General features: G+C 36.0%; 3 protein-coding genes and 2 non-coding genes across 6 annotated transcripts; 4 read left to right on the forward strand and 1 right to left on the reverse strand.

Moving 5' to 3' along the window:
• Positions 1–2094: 2094 nt before the first annotated feature.
• On the forward strand, positions 2095–3491 carry LOC113321901 (GDSL esterase/lipase At3g48460-like). The gene is made up of 2 exons (XM_026569856.1): positions 2095–2799; positions 2885–3491. The coding sequence occupies exons 1-2, from the start codon at positions 2146–2148 to the stop codon at positions 3362–3364; spliced, it is 1134 nt and encodes a 377-aa protein (XP_026425641.1). The 5' UTR covers positions 2095–2145; the 3' UTR covers positions 3365–3491.
• On the reverse strand, positions 3480–8552 carry LOC113321900 (endoplasmic reticulum metallopeptidase 1-like). Of its 2 annotated transcripts, none has more exons than XM_026569854.1 (13): positions 8114–8552; positions 7627–7868; positions 7354–7507; positions 7021–7098; positions 6726–6800; positions 6392–6511; positions 6085–6249; positions 5444–5969; positions 5191–5347; positions 4936–5045; positions 4648–4760; positions 4083–4443; positions 3480–3900 (listed from the first exon to the last, which is right to left on the reverse strand). In XM_026569854.1, the coding sequence occupies exons 1-13, from the start codon at positions 8459–8461 to the stop codon at positions 3587–3589; spliced, it is 2763 nt and encodes a 920-aa protein (XP_026425639.1). In that variant the 5' UTR covers positions 8462–8552; the 3' UTR covers positions 3480–3586. The 2 variants fall into 2 exon arrangements, with proteins under 2 accessions (XP_026425639.1, XP_026425640.1); XM_026569855.1 differs by having other exon boundaries at positions 7627–7855; positions 8114–8249.
• Positions 8553–18260: 9708 nt separating this feature from the next.
• On the forward strand, positions 18261–18363 carry LOC113325661. Its single transcript, XR_003348112.1, has one exon. It is a non-coding gene; the product is annotated as a U6 spliceosomal RNA (small nuclear RNA).
• A 2287-nt stretch (positions 18364–20650) lies between these two features.
• LOC113324568 lies at positions 20651–21924 on the forward strand. Its single transcript, XM_026572880.1, has 2 exons — positions 20651–21001; positions 21160–21924. Exons 1-2 carry the CDS (start codon positions 20651–20653, stop codon positions 21922–21924), a joined length of 1116 nt encoding a protein of 371 aa, XP_026428665.1.
• A 723-nt stretch (positions 21925–22647) lies between these two features.
• LOC113325662 lies at positions 22648–22753 on the forward strand. The gene has a single exon (XR_003348114.1). It is a non-coding gene; the product is annotated as a U6 spliceosomal RNA (small nuclear RNA).
• The last annotated feature ends 6 nt before the right edge of the window (positions 22754–22759 follow it).

A 22759-nucleotide genomic window follows, 5' to 3' on the forward strand; every position in this document is an offset into this window, starting at 1 on the left:
AAAGAATTTTAGGTGTAAACTTATTTATCCTAAGAAAAAATACGAGCCCATTATATGAATTCCAAAATCATTAATGAAAGCAGGAAATACATACGAAAGAGATATTAACACAAGCAGTAAACAATTTAGAAGAAATTTAAAAAAACATGAAGCAAATTTTATAAAAAATGAATATAAATTCTTGATTTTGGAAACCCGATTTTTTAAATGAGTTAACTCATGGATCGCCCGATTTGAAGAGCCTCTCTCTTCATTTCATTCATCATAGTGTCAGAAACCACCGGAGATAAACTGTGATCCAGTGAAATATATAGGAAAAATTGATATGTTGCTTTGATCTTTCTTTGTCTCGAACCCTAAATCCCTATAATTATGATAGAGTAAGGGCTGGCCCAGAGAAAACATATAATAACGAATTCAGAATTGTAATCAAGTGTCACCCATTGGTTTTATGCCTGATTCATAACTAGAAAGTTTCTCCGATGTGATATAGTTAAGATTAGGATAATACAGTATCTATCTATGGCTCTAGACATCATCGGAGACTAGACCGAGCTGCAAATATTTTTTTCAACTCTAGTTTCGGGTCATACTTACTGACAACCATTAAATCATTTTTGTTTCCAAGTAAAACGAAAAGTCAAGGATAAGTACCTACTTCTTTCTTTTACTCCCGTGAAGTCAAAAATCAAATATTGCGGGCGGCTACGTATGAACATTTGAATTGCTAAGAGCATATCCAAGACTTTGATCAACCTCTGTAGCCTATTTATACCTTGATGAGACACACTAACAGACCACCAAATCAAGAAAGAAATTAGCAGTGAGATACTAATTAATTAAGAACAGATCAACAAAATGCAACCCACGTATGTTTTCTATTCTTTCAATTTATGTACTTCTGTTAAGTAAGTAATGAATAAAATCATGGGACTCCTGAATTCATGTAGGATGATGATATTGAAGCCTAACCAAATTGGTGTACAGGTATAATAAAAAGTGCATGGCCTGAGTTAATTGGATACAATGGGGAGGCTGCAGCAAGAATAATTGAAAGACAGTTTAACGTAAACGCCGTTGTGTTGCTAGATGGAACCGATATAACCAAGGAGTACTACGAATGCAACGACGGTTTGGTCTGGGTCGATGAGGCCGGAAAGGTTATCCGGACACCTACTATTGGGTAGTAGTATTACTACATGCTCGGTGGATTCATGCATGCATATACATGGCAGAGTGTGCATTGTTCTAATGAAGTATTTACTTGTATCGTCCACTACTATTAAAATTTTAAATAAAGGATGATGTATTATGTTTGTGATTGTCTTATTTTAGTTTTGAAAGCAGATTAGAATAACCAATAACGGGTGATCTTATGGCTGAGCGGAAATGTGATGATAGTCCCTCGTCTCTTAATTCATCCCCTGTGGTAATCTAAGACATTCTCTCGCGAATTGAAGAAAACGGTCAAACGGGTAGCTTAACAGTGACTTGTTGAACTTAGGGTTCTTAAACCTGCAGGATCTCTGAGTTTGAGACAATTTTGTTGATTCGATAACTTTGATATCAGTATCCAATTCAGACCCTTACAGTCTACGTTTTTATGCATTATCCTTGTCCTTGGTCCTTGCACATGTAAACTTGCAGTCCCCATGCTTTACTAAATCAGCTTTGAATTACTACCGGTACTACGTATTAAATTTTTCACTTCACCAACTACTTTTTTTCAACCACTTGAAAGCACATTTAAGTAGATCTCATTTCCCACTCCCTTCACCTCTCCATCCCAAGTCCAACTACTTATATTTAATGTGATAATCCATAAGCACATAACTTGGTCATTAATTGGCTCTATTAGGCTCTTTGTTTTTCCTTAGTAGGAATAGTGATCCTTAATGAATCAGCCAACAAACTAGAAATCACTTTTGCATTGGTGGGATTAAGTGGCAGGGCCTAATACTCTGACATCGACTAACCCATTTATATGTGTCAAGTGTCAATCAATTTATTCATGAATGCACCTCCAAGAGACAGTTGTGAGCCTTTCATTCGGCATGTACGTATATAATTATGAATGCAAATTTAATTATGTACGTATATAAATACACCAATGAGTCAGTTCTATCACCATTCTTTTACCAAGTAATGGCTTCTTCTACTGCAGTCACTCTCATCTTCTTCTTTTTCTTAATCTTTTTCATATCATCAACATTTGCCAGTACTACTGTTACAGGTCGCCGGTTTTCGAAGATATACGCATTCGGAGATTCTTACACCGACACCGGGAACACGAAATCAGGGCCTGATGGACCAGCTGGTTTCAACCATGTATCAAGTCCACCATATGGAATGACATTTTTTCATAAACCAACTAATCGTTATTCTGATGGTCGACTAGTTATCGATTTTGTCACCGAGTTTCTTTCTCTGCCGTATTTAACACCTTACTTAAACCGTGATAAATCCGATACATCTCATGGTATTAACTTTGCAGTTGCCGGATCTACTGCTACTGATCAGAGTTTCTTTGTTAAGCAAAATGTCACTTTTTATGTTCCTAATGCTTCCATAAATGTTCAGCTTGGTTGGTTCAAGATGTTTCTGGAAAGTCATGGATGCCATCGGCAGGTTATTAATAATAAAATGGCCATGTCTAAGGAATGCACCGGTTTGATGGAGAATGCATTGTTTTGGGTTGGTGAGATTGGAGCTAACGATTACGCTTATACTATCGGTTCTTCTGTTACAAGAGAAACCATTCAAGAACTTGCTGTTAGCCGAGTAACCGGAGTTCTAAAGGTAAATCATCAGTAATTTATGTTTGTGGTTTAGACTTAATATTTTGTGAATGTGCACCGAGTACTGTTTTTCTTCTTACTGTCAGGAATTGTTGGAAATGGGTGCTAAAAATCTAGTGGTGGAAGGTTTGCCACCAACAGGATGTTTGCCGTTAGCGCTAACACTGGCACCGGCAGACGACAGAGATGATATAGGCTGTGTAGGAAGTGCAAACAAGCAAGGCTACAACCACAACACCCAGCTCCAAGCAAATCTTCAATACCTTAAAAAGCAATACCCACAATCCATTATCTCTTATGCTGATTACTTTGCGGCTTACCGGACGGTCATGCAGAACAAAAACAAGTATGGGTTTAAGGAACCATTCAAATGCTGTTGTGGATCAGGTGCTGAACCTTATAATTTTGATTTGTTTGTACCATGTGGATCACCATCTGCATCAAAAGCTTGTAAACACCCATCTCAGCGTATCAACTGGGATGGTGTTCATTTAACTGAAGGCATGTATAAGGTGCTGGCTGAAATGTTCATCCATGGTGGATATATGCGTCCATCAATCTTTTGATATATCATATGAGGTAGCAAATTCCTACAAAGATATATACTAGCTAGTGCGCTGTTTCTGTTAAGGGCTCAAAGAATTAAGTCCATTTTGATGCTAAAAAAGAAAACAAAGTTGATTATTCGTTGATTATCTATGCTTTATATTACAGATAATTACTGACAGTAAGAATTAAAGAGATGCGGTAAATAACATAAAAACGATATTTACTGATATTTTAAGCACCTAGAAATCAACTGGAAGACTAGTTAAGAAAGCTAAGCCCTGAGGGGATGTGGATTTTCCGAACAAGGAACACCACTTAGGCAACTTACTAAGAACTCTTTCAGCTTTAGGCGTCCATCTATCCACATCAGTTCGTAGTTTCAACAGAGGACTTTTGCGATCCCCTTTAGTTTGAGTTGACCGTGTAGAATTCTGGGACCAAAAGAGAGTAAAATCAAACTTTGTAGGAGAATTCTTCCCTCCTGAGAACTGAATGATGTGCCATCCATCAACACCTCCACTGTTGCCGATCTGAACCAACTCTTGTGAATTTGCTGATAACAATGAAAAGAGAAGAATCAGTTTCTTCTTCTGTTTCTTCAATTGGATTGCTATATGCATATACAAACTTTCATGTCTTTCAGGAAAATAATATGGTGAAGCTTAAGTTTGCCTTTTTATCGCTATATGCGAACAGAACTTCGAAAAAGATTTTTCACAGAGAAGTTATCCTTACCTTCAATTTTGAAGTCATCAATTTCATTAGTATTGATTGCAAGAATCCATCGTGTAGACAATTTTGTATCTATTGAAACCTCTGTTACAGTCTCATCTTTCACCCTATCGTTTTTAGCTTTTATTGTGGGGATTTCTGACTCACTCCAACCATTTTCAGTGTCCTTGGAACTCCAGCAACCATAGTTGACGGTAAAAGCAACAAAATCAGTCACCTTTTCTTTTCCACAAACAAATCCCTCAACATCTAGATGTTCAAGTTCCTTGACCAATTTGCCAGGAGTCTGAGAAAACATGGAAATATAAGAATTTTGTGTGGGGGAATCTCCATGTGCTCCTGTTGACTCCACAACATGCACTACCTGTAAATTATATGATATTAGTACGCCATCAGCAAATTTCAAGTTGGTTCCCCAATTTTGCTTATTAACGAACCTCGTACAGCAAAGGGAAAGAATGCAAGTATGCAACTCACAAAATGGAAGTACTTAAACCAATAGGCCTACGCTTAATGGATCACTAGGGGGTTTTAGAAGTTAAATCCCGAGACCCCAAAGAATACTTACATTAACAGTTCGAGCAACATCTTCAGTAAATGGAGGTATGGTACCAGATAAAACCCCAGCGAGTGTGAGGCCAAATAGAGCAAATGATGCAAATACTACCGACTTTTTTGGACCTACATACGTGGATTGTATACGTAGGATGACTTACAGCAAGCAATTATGAAGGATAACTAGTCCAAATTAACTTTCTAGTAAAGAAAAAAACACGTAATTAAGATGATTCATAATGAAGTGCATGTTGAAATTATTAGAGCAACAAAAAAGATGCAACTGAGACGAAATACAGACCTGAAAGGTGAAAATATGAAAGAAGATACACTAGAGTTAGGCAGACAACTGTTGCAACAAAGACCGCAACCATTACATTTCCTAACCACTCAGGCGTGTTACCAGGGTTCCTGCACAGCAATGCAAAACATGGTTTAGTACCTATATCTTAGTAGCACCTAGATTAAGGAAGGGATCTCTGAAATGAACTTCAGAATAAATTGTCTCTAGAATTCATTTTGTCATTATATGCTATAAGCATGTAAGATACCTTACCTTTCCAATCGAACTATCATCCCAGTTATCGTCCCTGTCAACCGAATAAACGTTCCAGAAGAAATTAAAACCGGCAGAGCCGAACCCAGCACCAAGGTTGCAATTTTTAAAGGCTTTGGGGATCGTGCTTTAGTTAATGTTGCTTCGAGGAAGCCAACTATAAATTCCAGACAAGATAATTAGGTTAATTATAACACCTGATATTCAATGATGGTAAACCAAACAAGTGGTGTAAGAAAAATGGAGAACTTACATGCAAAAGCAGGAGAGACTAACCAAAGAAACGCTATATAGGAAGATCCAATTTTATAAAAGTTTCCTGCCATTAGAATAAGAAGCCACTGCAGGAATCCAGATTTATATATCCATCTCTCGGCTTCTAAATTGATTCTATCAGCTTCAACAACAGATGATGTATTCTGCTCTCTCTTTGTAGAAGCACTCTTCAAAAACTTAACAAGCAAAAGATACCCGATATGTTGACCAGTTAGTGCCCCAAGAACAGCTGGTGCAGCAAACAAACCAACAACTACCCAGGGGTTGGCAATGTAGGGTGCTGGTGATGAACAGATGAGAGGTAGAACAAACGCGACAAGAAGAGAAAAACCCAGTGAGAATACCCACATGAGAAGCACACTTAATAATGACAATCCCAGAGATCCAGCAGCGGGATAACCACCCATAGATACTGATGTTGCCCATATTAGAATTGACTGCAATACCACTGAATTTTGTAGCATAGTTGCTAGACGTTGACGGTACACAACCATGTATGAACCCTGTGAAGTTAAAAGTGCCACAATTTTCGTCATATAAAGTAGGATGATTTTATTTTAATAACATTCATATGAGAAAAGGTCTAAAATGTCAACACAGTTTTAGTTGTTCTAATACCAGAATGTCAAAAAATATAGCCTGATCTTCGCTTGTATCTTTCCCAGTTTCCACAGTCTTCTCTTTTGGAATATTAGATGACCCAGCAGTCTCAAGTAGAAAGGCAAGCATATTCTCTCCAAGGTGTTGAAGGGAACCAGGTCTGAGAAGCTCTATTTTGTCATTCTGCATTTTAGAAACATTTGGTATATTATCTTGAACTTAGAATGCATAATAAATTAAAATTACAGGTTTTTCTTTCCAGAGAATCATATTATCAGTTTTTGGGTAAAATATGCAGAGAGAAACAACCACTAGAACAACAAACCTTAGTATGGTATACAGCACCGCTATCTGTGAATGCAAAATCGAGCCCAGGAAGACCAGCAACTTCTTGGTAGATTTGGAAGTCTGTTGAAGACTTTATCAACCCAGAATTAAAGAGATCCTGCGGCATTAGAGAACTTGAGTGAACTGATACTCCTAAACAAAGAATTTAGTTGACGACAGTGGATATGATTTTGTAGTGCTATATATATTGAATACTTGAATTACTCAAACATGAATAACTGCAAAACATATAATTGCTTGGGTGTATTTTTATTCTGGAAATATTGAGAGAGGTGAAGAAGATAAGAAATGCAGCAGAAACAATCACTAACCTGTGCAATGATTTGTGCAGCTGGATATTTTGCTACCTTGGCAAAGCTTTCAATAGCCCATGGATCAGGACCAGTCTGTTATCATGCTTAGGATTAATCTCATCAGTAAGAAAGAGGGTAAACTAAAACGGTCAAAACACAAAGGGTACTAGCTGATAGATGAGTCATGGTTAGCCTCTCACAATGTTAAACTTGTTACGACTGTTACTTGACTTTACAGATAGTAGCAGACCGTATAGTTAACTATATGTGTAAGACTACCACCTAATCCCTCCAAAACTAGAAATGGTTGAACCTGAAATATGCTGGACTTCCCTCCAATTCCCATGGCCTCCAAGTCAACAGCCAAACGAACGCTACTACTCCAAGGATGCTGCACATAAATTTGCTTGTTAGAAACTAAGTGTCCTGCAAGGATCAGTGAAACCCACACTCCGTTCTTAATAAGGTATACAATGAGTATCGCCTAATTCGAGACGGAAATCAGATGTATGATTGGAACAAGTCAGATTGAGCAATTTCCACTGGAAAATGATTTGTAAAACTTTTATCGAAGTCCACAACTAGATGTCATTCCTTATCACCGGTTTTCAAAACGATATTTTTACATGAGTTTGATGTTCCAAACCTGAGTTATAAAACTATGAGCACCATTAAGGCCCTCTTCCTCCCCGGTGTTAAACAGAAATATAATAGCATTCTTAAATCCACCCCACTGAGAAACTCCTCGAGCAAGCTCCAACATAACACCCACACAGGAACTGCAGTCTCCAGCTCCTCCCCTAAAAAATAGGCTCATATTACAATGTTTTCATTAATGGCTACATAACAAACACTATGGTGTTTTCCTATGAAATCAACTACAACCCGCAAGTCCGAAAAGAGTTCAAGAAAAACATACGTTGAGTAAACAGTATCGATATGCGAAGAAACCAAAATCGCGTTTTCTTCTGCTTCAGATGAATACTTTGGCAAAATTCTCACCACTACATGTTTCAAATCTGCATACACAAGTGTTCTCCCTATGAACAATCCTTTTTTAAGATCATTATTTGAACCAGATTCTACATGGAACAAATCCACTTGCACTTCCACCTCCCAATGAGCCAACTTCTTAATCTTTTCTGTTTCTGCCAAAACATACTGTATACATATAGTAAATCAAAATCATCAAAAAAAACAAAAACCCCATTACTGAATTCAAACTCAAAAACAAATTCAACCAGCAATCAAGTCATTGAAAGCCAATAAAACTTATACTATTCTCTCATAATTAACTTAAATTTTTAAGCAAAATTAGGTTAAACAAAAACAAGCACATCACAGAATTTTAAAACTGATTGAACTAACAATATTACTGAAATCAAAGAAACCCTTAGTTATATTACCTGTAGAGCAAGATCAAGAGCATCGGAACCAACAGGATGAGGACCAAAATCAGCTAAAGACTTCAAATGTTTGATTGCCAGTTCTTCAGAAAACCCTCTTTTACCAGCTTGTTTAATACTAAGTGGTCTAGGTAATACATCAAATTGATAATGATGAACTGCCCAAGAACTATATATGAATACACACAGTAATGATATCCATACAAGTGATGATCTTTTGTATGGAAGACTTTTTGTTCTCGATTTAACTTTGATCTTATCATCGATACTTTTTGATGGTAAATCAGCTTTCTCTTCACTTTCGGATGATGTTTTTGATGAAGAATTAGGATTTTTTCGTGGTGCCATTGCTGGATTTTGAAACCTAAGGACAGACTGTTTTTAGTATTATTAAACTGGTCGAACTTGAAGAATTGATGTAGTACTCCTGAAAGTGTTGTTGGATTCGGAATCAGTGAGATAACTGACTTGGGAAAGTGTGATGTCACTGACTCATGATAAACGAGGGTGGAAATAACGGACTAACAGATAAGGGTGGATGATATTCGCAGTTTAGAATTTGTTATGGGGTGATGTCAACCGTGTTTGATTTTTCCTTTACATCGGATTTTTTGTGCCCTTGATGTTGATTAAATTCATGTTAATAAATCTAATTAGCCAAACTAATTAATTATATAGTATTTCACTTATATAAATGATTTAACTTTTAGAATCAACAAAAAGCATGTGCCCTCTCCCATGTTTTCGTTTTGGAGGCATCATATGGCTTCGAGTTTATCGTATTGGTAATACTTACGGCTAGAAAATCAATACTACAATTCTCTAGATGAAAACATTAGTGACAACTAGAAATTATCTGACGAAAATTTTGTATTTTCTACAGTCACTTGGGCTTAGGAGTTCATAATTTTCTACCCGTTAACAACAAATTACGGCTAGAAAATGATGAATTCCCAACCATAGTAGATTTGTACTCTGTTTGAAAATGTGTCTATGTATTTTTGGAATTTTGAAATTTCAAATCTACGTACGGCTAGTATCTAGTCGTAAAATACCCAATAACAAGAAATTCATCTTTTTTTAGTCTAAACAACAAAAAGTTACTAGCATACGGCTAGACAATGATGAATTCCTATAATCGTAGGTAAACTACTTACGATCAGGAGCAGATGAACTCTTAGCCTTGGAGTGTTTACGGCTAGGAGTTCAGCTTTTCCTGGCCGTAAGTAGTTCATGAACTGAAACTGAATTCTACTTTGATCATTCTAACCTATTTAAGCAACCAAAAACAACAACAACAAAAATAGTGGGTTCATCAATTCTTACTCGAATTGAAGTTTCTGAATTTACGAAGGAAAATAGTAATAAATTTAGTTTGTTTGTTTTTTAATAAATAGGGTGTGGTTCCAGGTTTATTTATGAAATAAGGATATTTTTGACCGTTGTTACATATTAGATCCCCTATCCACGTTTATGACATTTGAATCCAATGGATCCCTCAAAGTCCAATCTTTGCAGCCTCAATAATGCGGTTCATTTTTTTATTAGATATCCATTACCTACCTAGTGCCCCAAGATTTTGCCTTATGCATTTGGTACTAAATCTTCCCCTAACCTATTTTATGATCCCAAATTTGTCTCATGACATGAGTTTGTTGTGTGACTTAGAATCTATTCTATGATATATATCAATGTTCTAAGGAAAGGTGGTATCTATGATGGATAAAGGACGGACGAGATCAATAGTAGTCTGAACAGCTAAAATTATGCCATGGACCAACGTAATTATCAATGCCCAAGCCACATGTCCCTCCAACCGGACAAGCTAAGCATAATATTGGCTCCGCCAACCTGGCTGCCCGTGCTAACCCTTGGTTTTGATTTTTACAAGGGCTTTCGTACACGTACACTTTTATGCTAGAGCACATCAGCTTGCTAATGACTACTCAACTTGCTATATCATTGGTACTCATCAAAGAAAACACAACACGCACCCACATCATTTAAGTATTACTTAAATTCAAATTTTCGTTTTCTCATATAATCTCTATATAACAAAACATTTCAACATTTCAAATACGGGTAAAAATGCATCAAAATCGAACTTGATAGTACCACTGTTTTCACTCAAGTAGGGAACGACTAAACGAACTAAAGAAACTCAACATTACATTTCTAAGAAATCATTAGCATAGGATTAAGTATTCCAAGAGAAAAATCATACTAAAAAAAAGAGAAGAATAACAAACCATGAGAGATCAGTTTTAATTCCTAGCATTAAATTATTAGTGTACAGTAGTAACCGAGCACCCCTAGCTAGGACCCCAACTGAGGAATCCCAAACATGACAGAATTTGGAACTTTCGGATCCATATCTATAGTATAATGTTGCTGCCTTTTGAGTCTTTGTATTCTCGATACATAAATGTAAAGATGGGAATCACCTTCGTTTAGATTGAGAAGATATTTAGAATACCTCTGTTGTTTAAATTTCAACATAGAAGTCACTAACAAGCTGGTTAGGACAAGATTAGGAAATTGATGTAATCCTAAGGGAATTAGAAGTCATCTAGTTCTAAGAAAAGGAAAGACATGTAATAAGGTAATAGGATTAGGAAAAGGAATTCATAGTTCTATATATATATGATCACCAAAGTTGTGGTTGATCATATGAGCAAGATTAGAGCTTGTGTTTAGTTTTGAGAGATTTTCTAAACATCAATAAAGAGAGTTGTCTTTATATAAGCTAAGTTTCATCTTGCAGTTGCCATTAATTGGTATCAGAGCTTGTTTCTGAGCCATGGAAAACGAAACCACCATTGTGGGTGCAAAACAGTTCACGCCACCATTAATACAAGTTCCAATCCTCAACGCCACAAACTACACAGTATGGGCCATGAGAATGAAGGTACTGATGAAAATCTACAAAGTTTGGGAAACAATTGATCTTGGTACATTAGACCCAGACAAAAACAATGTTGCCATTGGATTACTCTTTCAAGCAATACCAGAATGTCTTGTTCTACAAGTTGGTGAACAGGAAACTTCAAAGAAAATTTGGGATGCAATAAAGGCACGTAATCTCGGAGCTGATCGAGTTAAAGAAGCCCGTCTGTAAACCTTAATGTCTGAATTTGAAAGAGTGAAGATGAAAGACACTGATAGTATTGATAGGTTTGCAGGAAAGCTATCAGAGATAGCCTCAAAAGCTGCGTCACTTGGACAATCCATTGATGAAGATAAACTGGTAAAGAAGTTTCTCAATAATTTACCAAGATCCAAGTATATTCATATCATAGCTTCTCTAGAACAAGTCTTGGATTTAAAGAAGACTAGCTATGAAGATATAATTGGAAGATTGAAAGCATATGAAGAAAGAATCCTTGATGAAGAAAACAATGGAGAAACTCAAGGAAAACTCTTGTACACAAACTCTTACCAACAAAACTCTGCGACAAGAGGAAGAGGTCGTGGAAGAGGTGGAAGAGGAAACAGAGGCCGAGGAATGGGAGGAAGGTTTAACTCACAAGATAGAATAACAAGTCAGAATGATCAAAACCAAGGGAAAGAAAAGAAGGATAGATCAAACATTATTTGTTACAGATGTGATAAACCAGGACACTTCTCCTCTATATGCCCTGAAAGAATACAAAAGATGGAAGAAACAAACAAGAATGAAACAAGGGAAGAAGATACAGCTCTTTTCATGCACGAAGTTGTATTCTTAAACGAAGGGAAACTAATACCAAAGAACTACGAATCAAAGGATGGAGAATAAGGAATCTGGTATTTAGATAATGGAGCCAGCAATCACATGACTGGTAAGAGACACTACTTTTCTGAACTCAATGAGAAAATCAAAGGACAAGTGAAGTTTGGGGATGGATCTTCTGTAGAAATTGAAGGGAAAGGATCAATTCTATTTCAGAGCAAGACCGGAGAACAGAAACTTGTCACAAACATCTACTTCATCCCAAACTTACAAAGCAACATTCTAAGTTTAGGACAAGCTACATTGGTTGGATGTGATGTTAGAATGCGACAAGATTATCTAACAGTTCATGACCCAAGTGGAAGACTTTTAGTTAGAGTCTCACGCTCACAGAATAGACTCTACAAGATAAGTCTCATGATTGGAAGGCCATTGTGTCTGAATATGAGACTGGAAGATCAGACATGGAACTGGCACGCAAGGTTAGGACACATAAGTTTCAGAACCTTAAAAACTATGTCTCAGAACAAGATGGTTCGAAGACTACCACTGATAAATGATGAAGCAAAAATCTGTGAATCATGTTTAGTTGGGAAACAAACTCGTCAAGGTTTCCCAAAAGCAACAACATTCAGATCCTCAAAGCCATTAGAGCTTCTTCATGTTGATTTATGTGGTCCTATTACACCACAACAAAACGGAGTGGTGGAGAGGAGAAACAGGACTCTAATGGAGATGACAAGAAGTTCTTTAAAGGCTATGTAGATACCTAATTATCTATGGGGAGAAGCTGTACGACACTCCACATACCTAATAAACAGGATACCTACGAAAGCTCTGAAAGACATGACTCCATATGAAAGTTTGCGAAAGAGAAAACCAAACATAGATCATTTAAGAGTGTTTGGTTGCAAAGCATACGCAAAAGTTGATTCTGCAACTCTTAAGAAACTGGATGATCGATCTCAGACTCTTGTGAATCTAGGAATTGAGCCTGGATCCAAAGCTTGCAGATTATTCAACCCAACAACGAAAAGAGTGATAGTGAGTCGAGATGTGGTATTCGATGAAAAAGCAAACTGGAACTGGAAAGAAACTAATGATGGACCAAGTAGGGATCCAGGAATGTTTCACATGAGATGGGGTCAAGTAATTGATGAAGTCGAAGGACCCATAATCATCAATACCAATGGAAACAATGATGTTAATCAAGAAGAAGAAGAAGAAGAGAATAATGAAACCATTGAGAATAACGAAAAAGAAGAAGAAGAAGAAGAAGAGATCGATGAAATAACTCAACCCATTCCACAACGAAAATCAACAAGACAGATACAAAAGCCACAGTATCTGGAGGATTATGTTCTTCAAGCTGCAGAAGAATGTGAGATTATGCTACTTTCTGTTAATGATGAACCAAGGAATTTTCAGGAAGCAAAGGTCTCGACTAAATGGACACAAGCATGTAGAGAAGAAATTATTTCAATCAACAGAAACAAGACTTGGTTTCTAGTTGATAAGCCAGGTGGGGTAAAAGTGATTGGTCTTAAGTGGATTTTAAAAATAAAACGGAATGCTGATGGTACGGTATAGGTGTATAAACATCCACATCTTAAGGATAATCCTTACAAATAAAGAGGATTAGAGACTTTTAAATATTTTCCTCTATATGGAAAATCTATATAGATAACCACAAATATACACCCACATTTTTTTATCTATATTTTAGTCATAGTGAAAAATAAAAAGTAAATCATCCGGTTAAAAATCAACGAGATTAGTTTTCAAATTAAATTAAAAATTAAAAAGCATGTTACATCCGGTCAATCGATGACCGGACAAAGAAAAAAACTATATGTCCAGATGGCTGACCGGATGGACTACTTCAGAGAGAACCCCTCAAATACGTAGAGTATCATCCAAACTTTCAGAGAGATGCAGACCTAATTCTCACCCATAATAGCAATTTTTATCCATAAAATATGAACTATCACAAAGATACGGATAGTTTTTTTTAATAGAGGAGTCTTCTGCGTGGAACTAAGTGAGTGTTATTTATAACTGAAAAATTGATGTCTAAATAAACAAATTTATTTAATTTGGAAAAAATTATCTAAATATTTAAGCAAATACAATGACATCAAACGAAATCTAGAATGGATATACTTTATTGGAATTGAATTGTGTGAGCTTTGTTGGAATCGAATTATGTAGGCATGCCAATTAAATTGAAGAAACTTTAGAGTCGGATGAAGAGTAATAAACAACTATAAAGGAATATTTACTGGTCTAAATGGAGTCTGTCCTAGCGAACTATGTCATAATGACTTGTTAAACGTATGTAAAATGGCATTTTGGATAATTGTTAATGTAACTCTAATAACTTGAGTAAGTATTGAATGGATAAATTGGAGAATGTGGTATCTTGGTAATTTTCACGGACACTTGAAAATTTGTTTCCCTTTTCAAGGCGAGTGTAATTTAGTCATTTGCACGGACACCTAAAAATTTATTTCTCTTTTTCGGTGAGGGTAATTTGGTCATATTCACGGACAACGAAAAATTTGTTGCCTCTTTTAGGATAGGATATTTGGTAATTTTCACGGACACATGAAAGTTTGTTTCCCTTTCCGGTGAGAGTAATTTGGTCATTTTCCCGAATGCATGAAAAATCCGCTGAGGGACCATCAATATATGATATCTTACTTCCAAAGCACATTTGAATGAGAACATATGGTCTATATCTAGTAATCTTGTAAACTGAGTATGAAACCCAGATGGCTGAATCCACTGAGGGACCATAAATATATGATATCTTGCTTCCGAAACTCATCTGGTCGGGAGTGGACTACTATAAGTCGGAAACTTCGTAAGAACGATAAATCCAATCATTCATATGTAAGATTCCATTGGAACTCTGAAACCTTAAAAAAACCTTTTTCTGTCGACTACGAGAAAGAAAGTGGCTCCAAGCTCAAAACCTGACCAGGAGTGGGACTACTATAAATCGGGAAACTTCGTAAGAACGATGAATCCGACCATTTACTAGTAAGATTCTATCAGAATATTCTCTGAACCCTTAAACAAACCCTTTTTTGGCGACTACGAGAAAAAAAGTGGCTCCGAGCTTGAAACCTGGCCGGGAGTGGGAAAACGAAAAAGCATACCACAGAAAAGAAAAAGCTAAAAAATATATAAAAATCATTACACATGAAAATTGTACTACAAAAACCTAATAGCATTTCGTAGGGTTGTGAGACATCATATAACAACTCTTCATTCTTCTTGTCTGAAACAACATATGAAAACTCTTCCTTCTTGTAGTGTGAAACAACATATGACAACTCTTATTTCTTGTTGTGTGAAACAACATATGATAACTCTGTAGTAGCACTAAATTCTCTAACAACTCTTCATTAAAGTCAACAGTATGCATACTTATGACTCACGAATTCAAGCTCAAGGGTATGTGTATCACTGCCGGCTCGTGAAAGTCATGTCCAAGGGGTATGCAAACCGTACCTTCCCATATTCTCGAAAATAAAACCAACTAAATGATCTTTGGCAATATGTATATATAGTTTATATTTTTGTAGTTAAAGAGAGGATAAATTAGGATTTTATGATTTCTCAATGTGAGTTACAAGAGGTTGAGCACGAACATTCTTCGCCTAAACCACACACAAAGGTCGTTCAAAGGTATGCGTATCGGGTATGCATACCTCTGATTCACGAATGCAGGCTCAAGGGGTATGCATATAACTGACAGCTTGTGAAAGTCAAATCCAAGGGGTATGCGTACCTTCCCCTATTCCTGAACTCAAACCCAAGGAGTATTTGTACCATTGGCAGCTCGTGAAAGTCACAAATTCTCGACTCTTAGATTGGTGAAGATAGGTCATGATAGATCATGTAAATGAGAATGAATCTTAGAGACCGAAGATCATTTTAACTTAATGTTCATTGACTTAGCCAATTTCACCTGTTATCTATCAATTTTTATCCAATATGTCGCTCGACCTCACTCTACTTTTCTTTGATTCGTTGGGTTTATATGGTTAGTGTGAGTAACAAGAGGTTGAGCACAAACAGTCTTCGCATACACATAATGGTTCTATGGTTTCTCAATGTGAGTTACAAGAGGTTGAGAACGAACTGTCTTCGCCTAAACCACACACAATGGTCGTTCAAAAGTATGCATACCTCTGATTCACGAATGCGGTCTCAAGGGGTATGCGTAAACTTCCAGCTCGTGAAAGTCAAATCCAAGGGGTATGCATTCCTTCCCCTATTCCTGCACTCAAACCCAAAGAGTATGCGTACTATATTGGTTGCTCGTGAAAGTCACAAATTCTCTAATCTTAGGTCGGTGAAGATAGGTCATGATAGATCATGTAAATGAGAATGAATCTTAGAGACTGAAGATCATTTTAACTAAATGTTCGTTTACTTTAGTCAATTTCACTTGTTATCTATCAATTTCTATCCAATATATCACTCGACCTCACTCTGTTTTTCTTTGATTCATTGGGTTTATATGGTTAACCTAAGTGTATTTGAGCTTGTCGAAGTTATTGCACGGGACAAGTAAATCTCACTAATGTTGCTACTTTCATCTTTATTACCTTTTTTTCAACGCCGTGATTCTTAATAATCAAATATTATTATTCAGATTAGTCTTTTCCATTTTATTGGGTTTCATGTAGATAAAAAAACACACATTCAGATATGTCTGCCACTTACGCTATGCAACAATCCAAACTTCAATTTAAATGAGGTAATCAAATAAATAAATTTAGGGTTTTATGAGAACCCTCTTTTCATCAGAAAAAAAAATGCTAATTATACTCGATAACCAATATCAAACTTGGGAAAATGTCAATTCACAGTACGTAATTACTAAGAAATTAACATGCATCCGTTATTATTCAACACGTTAAACATTATTGAACAAATTTCTGGTCACATTGTAAATTGGGATTAATGCAAATTTTGGATCAACCAAAAGAACATCACCTAATTTGCGAATAATATTTTTTTCCCTTCTGGATAGTTACTTGCCAATAGTACAATCCATATGATATTCATTTTGGCCAATAAAAAACCTACAACCAACGTTACATGGATCACCACTACATTGGCAATTTCTTTCCAAAAAATGTCATGATCCGTATGATACTCATTTTAGCCAATAGAAAACCATACTCTCTATGTCTATGCAAACAAAAAACTATCACACGGATCGTCGCATCATCGGCAATTTCTTTCAATCTCAGCCACAAAATGTCATGATCCGTATGATATTCATTTTAGCCAATAACAAACTATAGCCTCTATGTTTGTGCAAACAAAAAATATCACATGGATCGCCACCTCATTGTCAACTTCTTTCAATCTCAGCCACAGAACACTACACGGATCAGAGAGTTACCCGAGCTTTCCCATACAAGAACAGAGCATCCACTTTTCACTGAATCAATTTTGCTTCTTGAAGCAAATATTCCTCTTTTGATTGAAATCACCTATCTAGATCAACAAAATGCACGAGAATCATCGATCACTAGTATATATAATTGATTTCTGATTTGTTTTTGTATTCTTATTCTGATCATTAACTCTAATTTTCAATTAACTTTCAATTATCTTCTGATTTGTTTGTGTTAGAACTTTCAATTAACTTTCAATTAATTTGTTTTTATACTTGGTAGAATTTTACTTAGGCATATAAAATGTTTGAGATATTTCCTCTTCCAGAAATGATGTATAATTGTAAGAGTCCTTAGTGTTCCCTATGCTTAATGCTTAATCGGTGACATTGACCTTATCCAGTACTTGACAATTACTCACTCCATGACTGGTAGAGGATCTCAAAAAGCTGCTTGATTCCACAACAAAATTCACGTTTATTTAAATCCATTCACTTTCCCTTTTTAGCAGCCAAACATATTTTGAATTGTTGATTTATGGTAGCTTGAAGTAAATAGCTACTAACCTACAATTCTACTCGCTATGTACTACTCGGAAAAATGCTGGAGCAACCCACAAATTTATTTACTTGCTACGATATAATGGAAACAGGTTAATAGCAGCCAAAGTGTTTGGTGATTGCAAACAAGTTTGCCTAACTGTAAAAGCGACCAAACTTTTGTGATTTTGCTGAGATTTTGGTCGCTTTAACCAAGTTTTCTTGTAGTGTGAACACAGATATCTGAATGTTGAGGTTTATGCAAGGATCTTGGAAAAAATGTGTTGTCTTAGGGTGGTAGAAAGTTGTGACTAGAGAGATTCGAACGCTTAACCGCCTCAGAAAAGGAATTCAGAAACTGTGACTAGCGCGTTCTGGATGCACGTACTTGATTGACTTTTGTGTATCTAGTCCCACTGCTCATGTTGCAAAACAGAGATAGGTTTAAATAGCTTGGGCTTCTCAATAAGCTCGTCCCTTCCGGGACATCCGATAAAATTGAAACGATACATAGAATATTAGCATGGCCCATGCGCAAGGATGACACGCACACATTTAGAAATGGTCCAAATTGTTTTGGTTTTTTTTTCCTCGCAATTTTTTTTTCTCACCACTGCAATAACAACTCTCAATTGTTTACCTGTTCCTCCTTTTCATGATTTGGGATAAACTAATGTTACTCTTTTGAAAGATGTAGCAAATACCATATAGTCCTAGGAATAAACGATATTTTTCCCAAGATGTAGGAAATACCATATAGTCCTAGGAATAATATATTAGAGTGAGTCTAGTCCAATTGACCTAATCAATTGTCTGTCTGGTCTTTTTTGTAAATCTAAATTATAGTTTGGTCCTAGAAATAATGATTTGGTCCTAAGGTGGACAATACCCACGTGGGATGACGTCATGGATGATGTAATTGTCAAATGGTAGTGCCAGAAATACCCTTTTAATTGGGACCATATATATACTCATTATTAAGAGAGAAGAGAATAATTTTCAGATTTATTTTCTCTCACCTCTATTTTTCCAGATCTATCTTTTTTTCTTCTTCTTTTTTCTTTCTCTTTTTTCTTTCTGCTGCTACTGTTGAAGATTAAAGATGATGATTTATTTTTAAAGATTGATTTGATTTGATTATAGAGACCGATTTGGTTTTTGATTACAAAGATTTTGATTTTTGAGTACGAAAAATCTTGATTTGATTATAAAAATCGAAGATGAACTCATGTTGAAGATGATGAAGACGATGATGATGAAGATGATGACGAAGAAGATGAAGATGTGTTTGTTTTTTCGTCGTTTTTGTTGCTGCTGTTGTTGAAGATGAATGACGACGATGATTTTGATGAAGTTCATTATTGCTGCTGTTGTTGAAGATGACGAAGAATTTATTTATGCTATTGCTGAAGACGATGAAGAAGATGATGTTGCAGTTCATTCCAGAAATGAACTCTGTTTTTTTAGGTTTTTATATGGAGTTCATTTCTGGAATGAACTCTGTTTTTTTAGGTTTTATATGGAGTTCATTTCTGGAATGAACTCTGTTTTTTTTTTTGGATTTTATATGGAGCTCATTTCTGGAATGAACTTCGTTTTTTTAGGTTTTTATATGGAGTTCATTTCTGGAATGAACTCTGGTTTTTTTTAGGTTTTTATATGGAGTTCATTTCTGGAATGAAACTCTAGTTTTTTTAGGTTTTTATATGGAGTTCATTTCTGGAATAAACTCTGTTTTTTTAGGTTTTTACATGGAGTTCATTTCTGAAATGAACTCTGGTTTTTTTAGGTTTTTATATGGATTTCATTTCTGTAATGAACTCTGGTTTATATGTTTTCTGAAAAAATAAGTAGAAATTAACAGGAGTTCATTTTGACGAATGAACTGTTACAAAAAAATAAGTAAAAATTAACACGAAAGGGTAATTTTGTCTGTTTTATATTTTTAAATTATTATGGACCAAACCGTAAAGGCGTTTTCCCAAAGGACTAAACAGACATGGGCCCACCTAAAAAAGGACCAAAGGATATTTTTCCCTTGAAAGATTTTGGCCAATCATCGGAAACAACCTGATTGGTGAATTGCTTTCAAGTTCATTCCATGTCCTTCATAAGTTTTTAGTTACTTGTTTGCAGCATATGCTTTAATTAGATGCACGCTCTCAATTTTTATTGTTAGAACTATTTCAAACAACATCAGGTTATGTACTGTTTTGCATGCTCTCAATCAAGAAAGACTGGATTGGTTCTAGATACAGTGTCGTTCTTTCACACATTGGTTGTTGTCTGATAAACTATTATAGACGAGCATTTGAAACTTTATCTAAGGAAAACAAGACATTTCCGAGTAGAAAACTAGGGTTGACTCACAATTTCAATATACCACTAGCAGGCAAGGTCAAGCAAAGCCGGTTTCTGTTACATTAGTATCGAACTTAAGAACTTGAAACCAAACCAAAAAGAGTAAATTCAAACATTCCTTTATTGAATGTTGGAAGAAAGAAAACACACACTAGTAAAGATATTCATGCAAGAAAAAACACCAATCCTGACAAAATTTTATATCGACAAACATAGCCATCAGCTGCTTTACTAATTTTTATACCACTAGCAGATAGAAGACGCGCCAAAACCCTTACAGTTACAGTTCTGAGTTGGTTTCCAAATCATACACCGACTCAAACTTATGAGTTGTGAATATGGAATACCCCCAACTATTATAAATATAACATCCCAGCCACTTCAATTCCGTACGTAACAAATTTAGCCTTTTAGGGTACAGAAATCATCAAATATACAAAGAAAGAAAAAGTCTAGAAAAGAAAGAAATAGCACAAAGAGTTAGATATTAATATTTAACATTATGGATGATCTTCCCGGTGATATCTTAGAAGACATACTTTCTCGATTACCTTTTGAGGTAGATTTGAATGCCAAACATGTATGCACAACTTGGAGATCAATCATCATCCGTAATAAACCTGAAAAGCCGGGTTTCCTTTTCGCTCATGCTGATCATGATGAGCATTATCGTTCCAGCAGATATATAAGACAACTTTTCTATGAAGATGAGTATGATCATGATGATCCTTCAAAGATGGGTATGTATCAGAACTACTACTATGACAACAATTCTATTACGGAGATAGAACATAGCAGATCTATTAAGGAATCAGTCCGGAGATATGTCATGGTTGGTTCCTGCAATGGTTTGGTTTGGTTTGTTTCGGCAAATATAAGCTAGATGACGCGTATCTTTTTCTAATCTGCAACCCGTTAACCGGAAAATCTGTCGTTCTTCCAGAATTTAAAAACTCTAATTTTCCCCTTAATATATCAATCTGGATAAGGCATTGCTATGGTGTTTACAAGGTTTTAGCAAGGGGGTTTGGCTATTGTCCTTCTACTAATGATTACAAGGTTGTTGCAATATTTCAGCATGAACAAAAATGGGAGAGAGGACATGTTCTAGTATATACTCTTGGCACCGGGAAGTGGAGATATAGTGGATTTACTGACCAATGCACATTCAACTATTCATCGGGTATTCATATAAATGGAGCACTTTTCTGGTTGCACCGAAGTAATGGTAAATTACAAGAAAGTGAGATTGTGGCCTTTGATCTGGAGGGTGAGAAATTCCATTACATCGCATTGCCACGTTCTGAAGATTTTGAATACATGGCTTATAATTCTCCTCTCAAGTTGCTTGCAGGGAATAATAACCTGTATTTGGTTCATTCGATCACTAGAGCTTCTCGCACTGACATATGGGTATACAAGAGAGATACTGGGAACAAAATCTTGTCACATTGGCTTAAAGAGTTTAGCATACAGATGGATTCCCCGCGTTATTTTGAGGCATTAGCAATCACAAGGAGCAATGCAGTTTTATGGATTTATGATAAGGGCAAGAGCCTCTGTTGGTATGACCCTAAAACTTCAACCTTTAACAAACTTCGGGATATTGATAAGGATTGTGAAGAACGTGTTTACGTTGAAGCAATTCCTCGCACGCAGAGCAATGTTTCTTTGAAAGAGTTGGGAGAAACTAATGTAACTTCTTTGAACGTTGTTTGGCAAGCTTTCTGGGGTGAAAGACGAAGAAGACATTATCGGGAAGAAGACGTTATATGAAAGACCAAGCATGTCCTCCACAATTTTTAGTTACTTGTTTGCAGTATATATGGTTTACTTAGTTGCATGCTCTCTAATTTTGTTGTTAAACTCTTTCAAACAAAATCAGGTTATATTTATTGAATCGCATATCAAGGTAAGAAAGACTCCTATCCATGATAAACTGTTAGCAGGCAAACATTTGAACCTTTATCTAAGCATATATAACAGACAATCCGAGTAGAAAAACTGGACTGACTTCAGATACAACAAGTGTTTTTAAGTGGAACCGGTTTCTCTTACATTTGCCTCGAATTTAAGAACTTAAAAACCAAAAAGAGTAAATCCTTACATTTATCTCAAAGGATCAATAACAAGGGGAGTAAGTGTACTTCAAGTGTCAATTCTGATGTTGTCCACTCACAGAAGCCTCCTGAACCTGTTTTCAACAAGACCGTATCTAGTTCCTATACTTCTGAAATCATTCCACTGTATCGATACTATCACCATTACACAGAACTAAAAATCTATCCTCATGTATGCTGAGTTTTATTGTCTTAGGGTGGTAGAAAGTTGTCACTAGAGAGATTCGAACACTTAACCGCCTCAGAAAAGGGAATCCACAAACTGCTACTAGCGCGTTTTGAATACATGTACGTGATGGGTTTTGGTATATTTAGTCCCACGTTGGCCATAACACAAAGCAGATGCTGGTTTAAATAGCCCGAGCTACTCATTTAGCACGACCCTTCGGAGACACCCAATAAAATTGGAACGATGCAGAGAAGATTATCATGGCCCCTTTGTCACAAGGATGACACGCACAAATCAAGAAATGGTCTAAATTTCTTTGCAT

This window comes from Papaver somniferum, chromosome 11 (assembly GCF_003573695.1).
Source record: "Papaver somniferum cultivar HN1 chromosome 11, ASM357369v1, whole genome shotgun sequence".
NCBI lineage: Eukaryota > Viridiplantae > Streptophyta > Magnoliopsida > Ranunculales > Papaveraceae > Papaver > Papaver somniferum.

Coding starts and splice junctions, on each gene's coding strand:
- LOC113321901 (XM_026569856.1), top strand. CDS start 2,146: ATGGCTTCTTCTACTGCAGTCACTCTCATCTTCTTCTTTTTCTTAATC. Junction 2,800..2,884: donor GAGTAACCGGAGTTCTAAAG/GTAAATCATCAG, acceptor TCTTACTGTCAG/GAATTGTTGGAAATGGGTGC.
- LOC113321900 (XM_026569854.1), bottom strand. CDS start 8,461: ATGGCACCACGAAAAAATCCTAATTCTTCATCAAAAACATCATCCGAA. Junction 5,970..6,084: donor CTATATTTTTTGACATTCTG/GTATTAGAACAA, acceptor TTAACTTCACAG/GGTTCATACATGGTTGTGTA. Junction 3,901..4,082: donor TGATGACTTCAAAATTGAAG/GTAAGGATAACT, acceptor CATTGTTATCAG/CAAATTCACAAGAGTTGGTT.
- LOC113324568 (XM_026572880.1), top strand. CDS start 20,651: ATGGATGATCTTCCCGGTGATATCTTAGAAGACATACTTTCTCGATTA. Junction 21,002..21,159: donor TTGGTTCCTGCAATGGTTTG/GTTTGGTTTGTT, acceptor GGTGTTTACAAG/GTTTTAGCAAGGGGGTTTGG.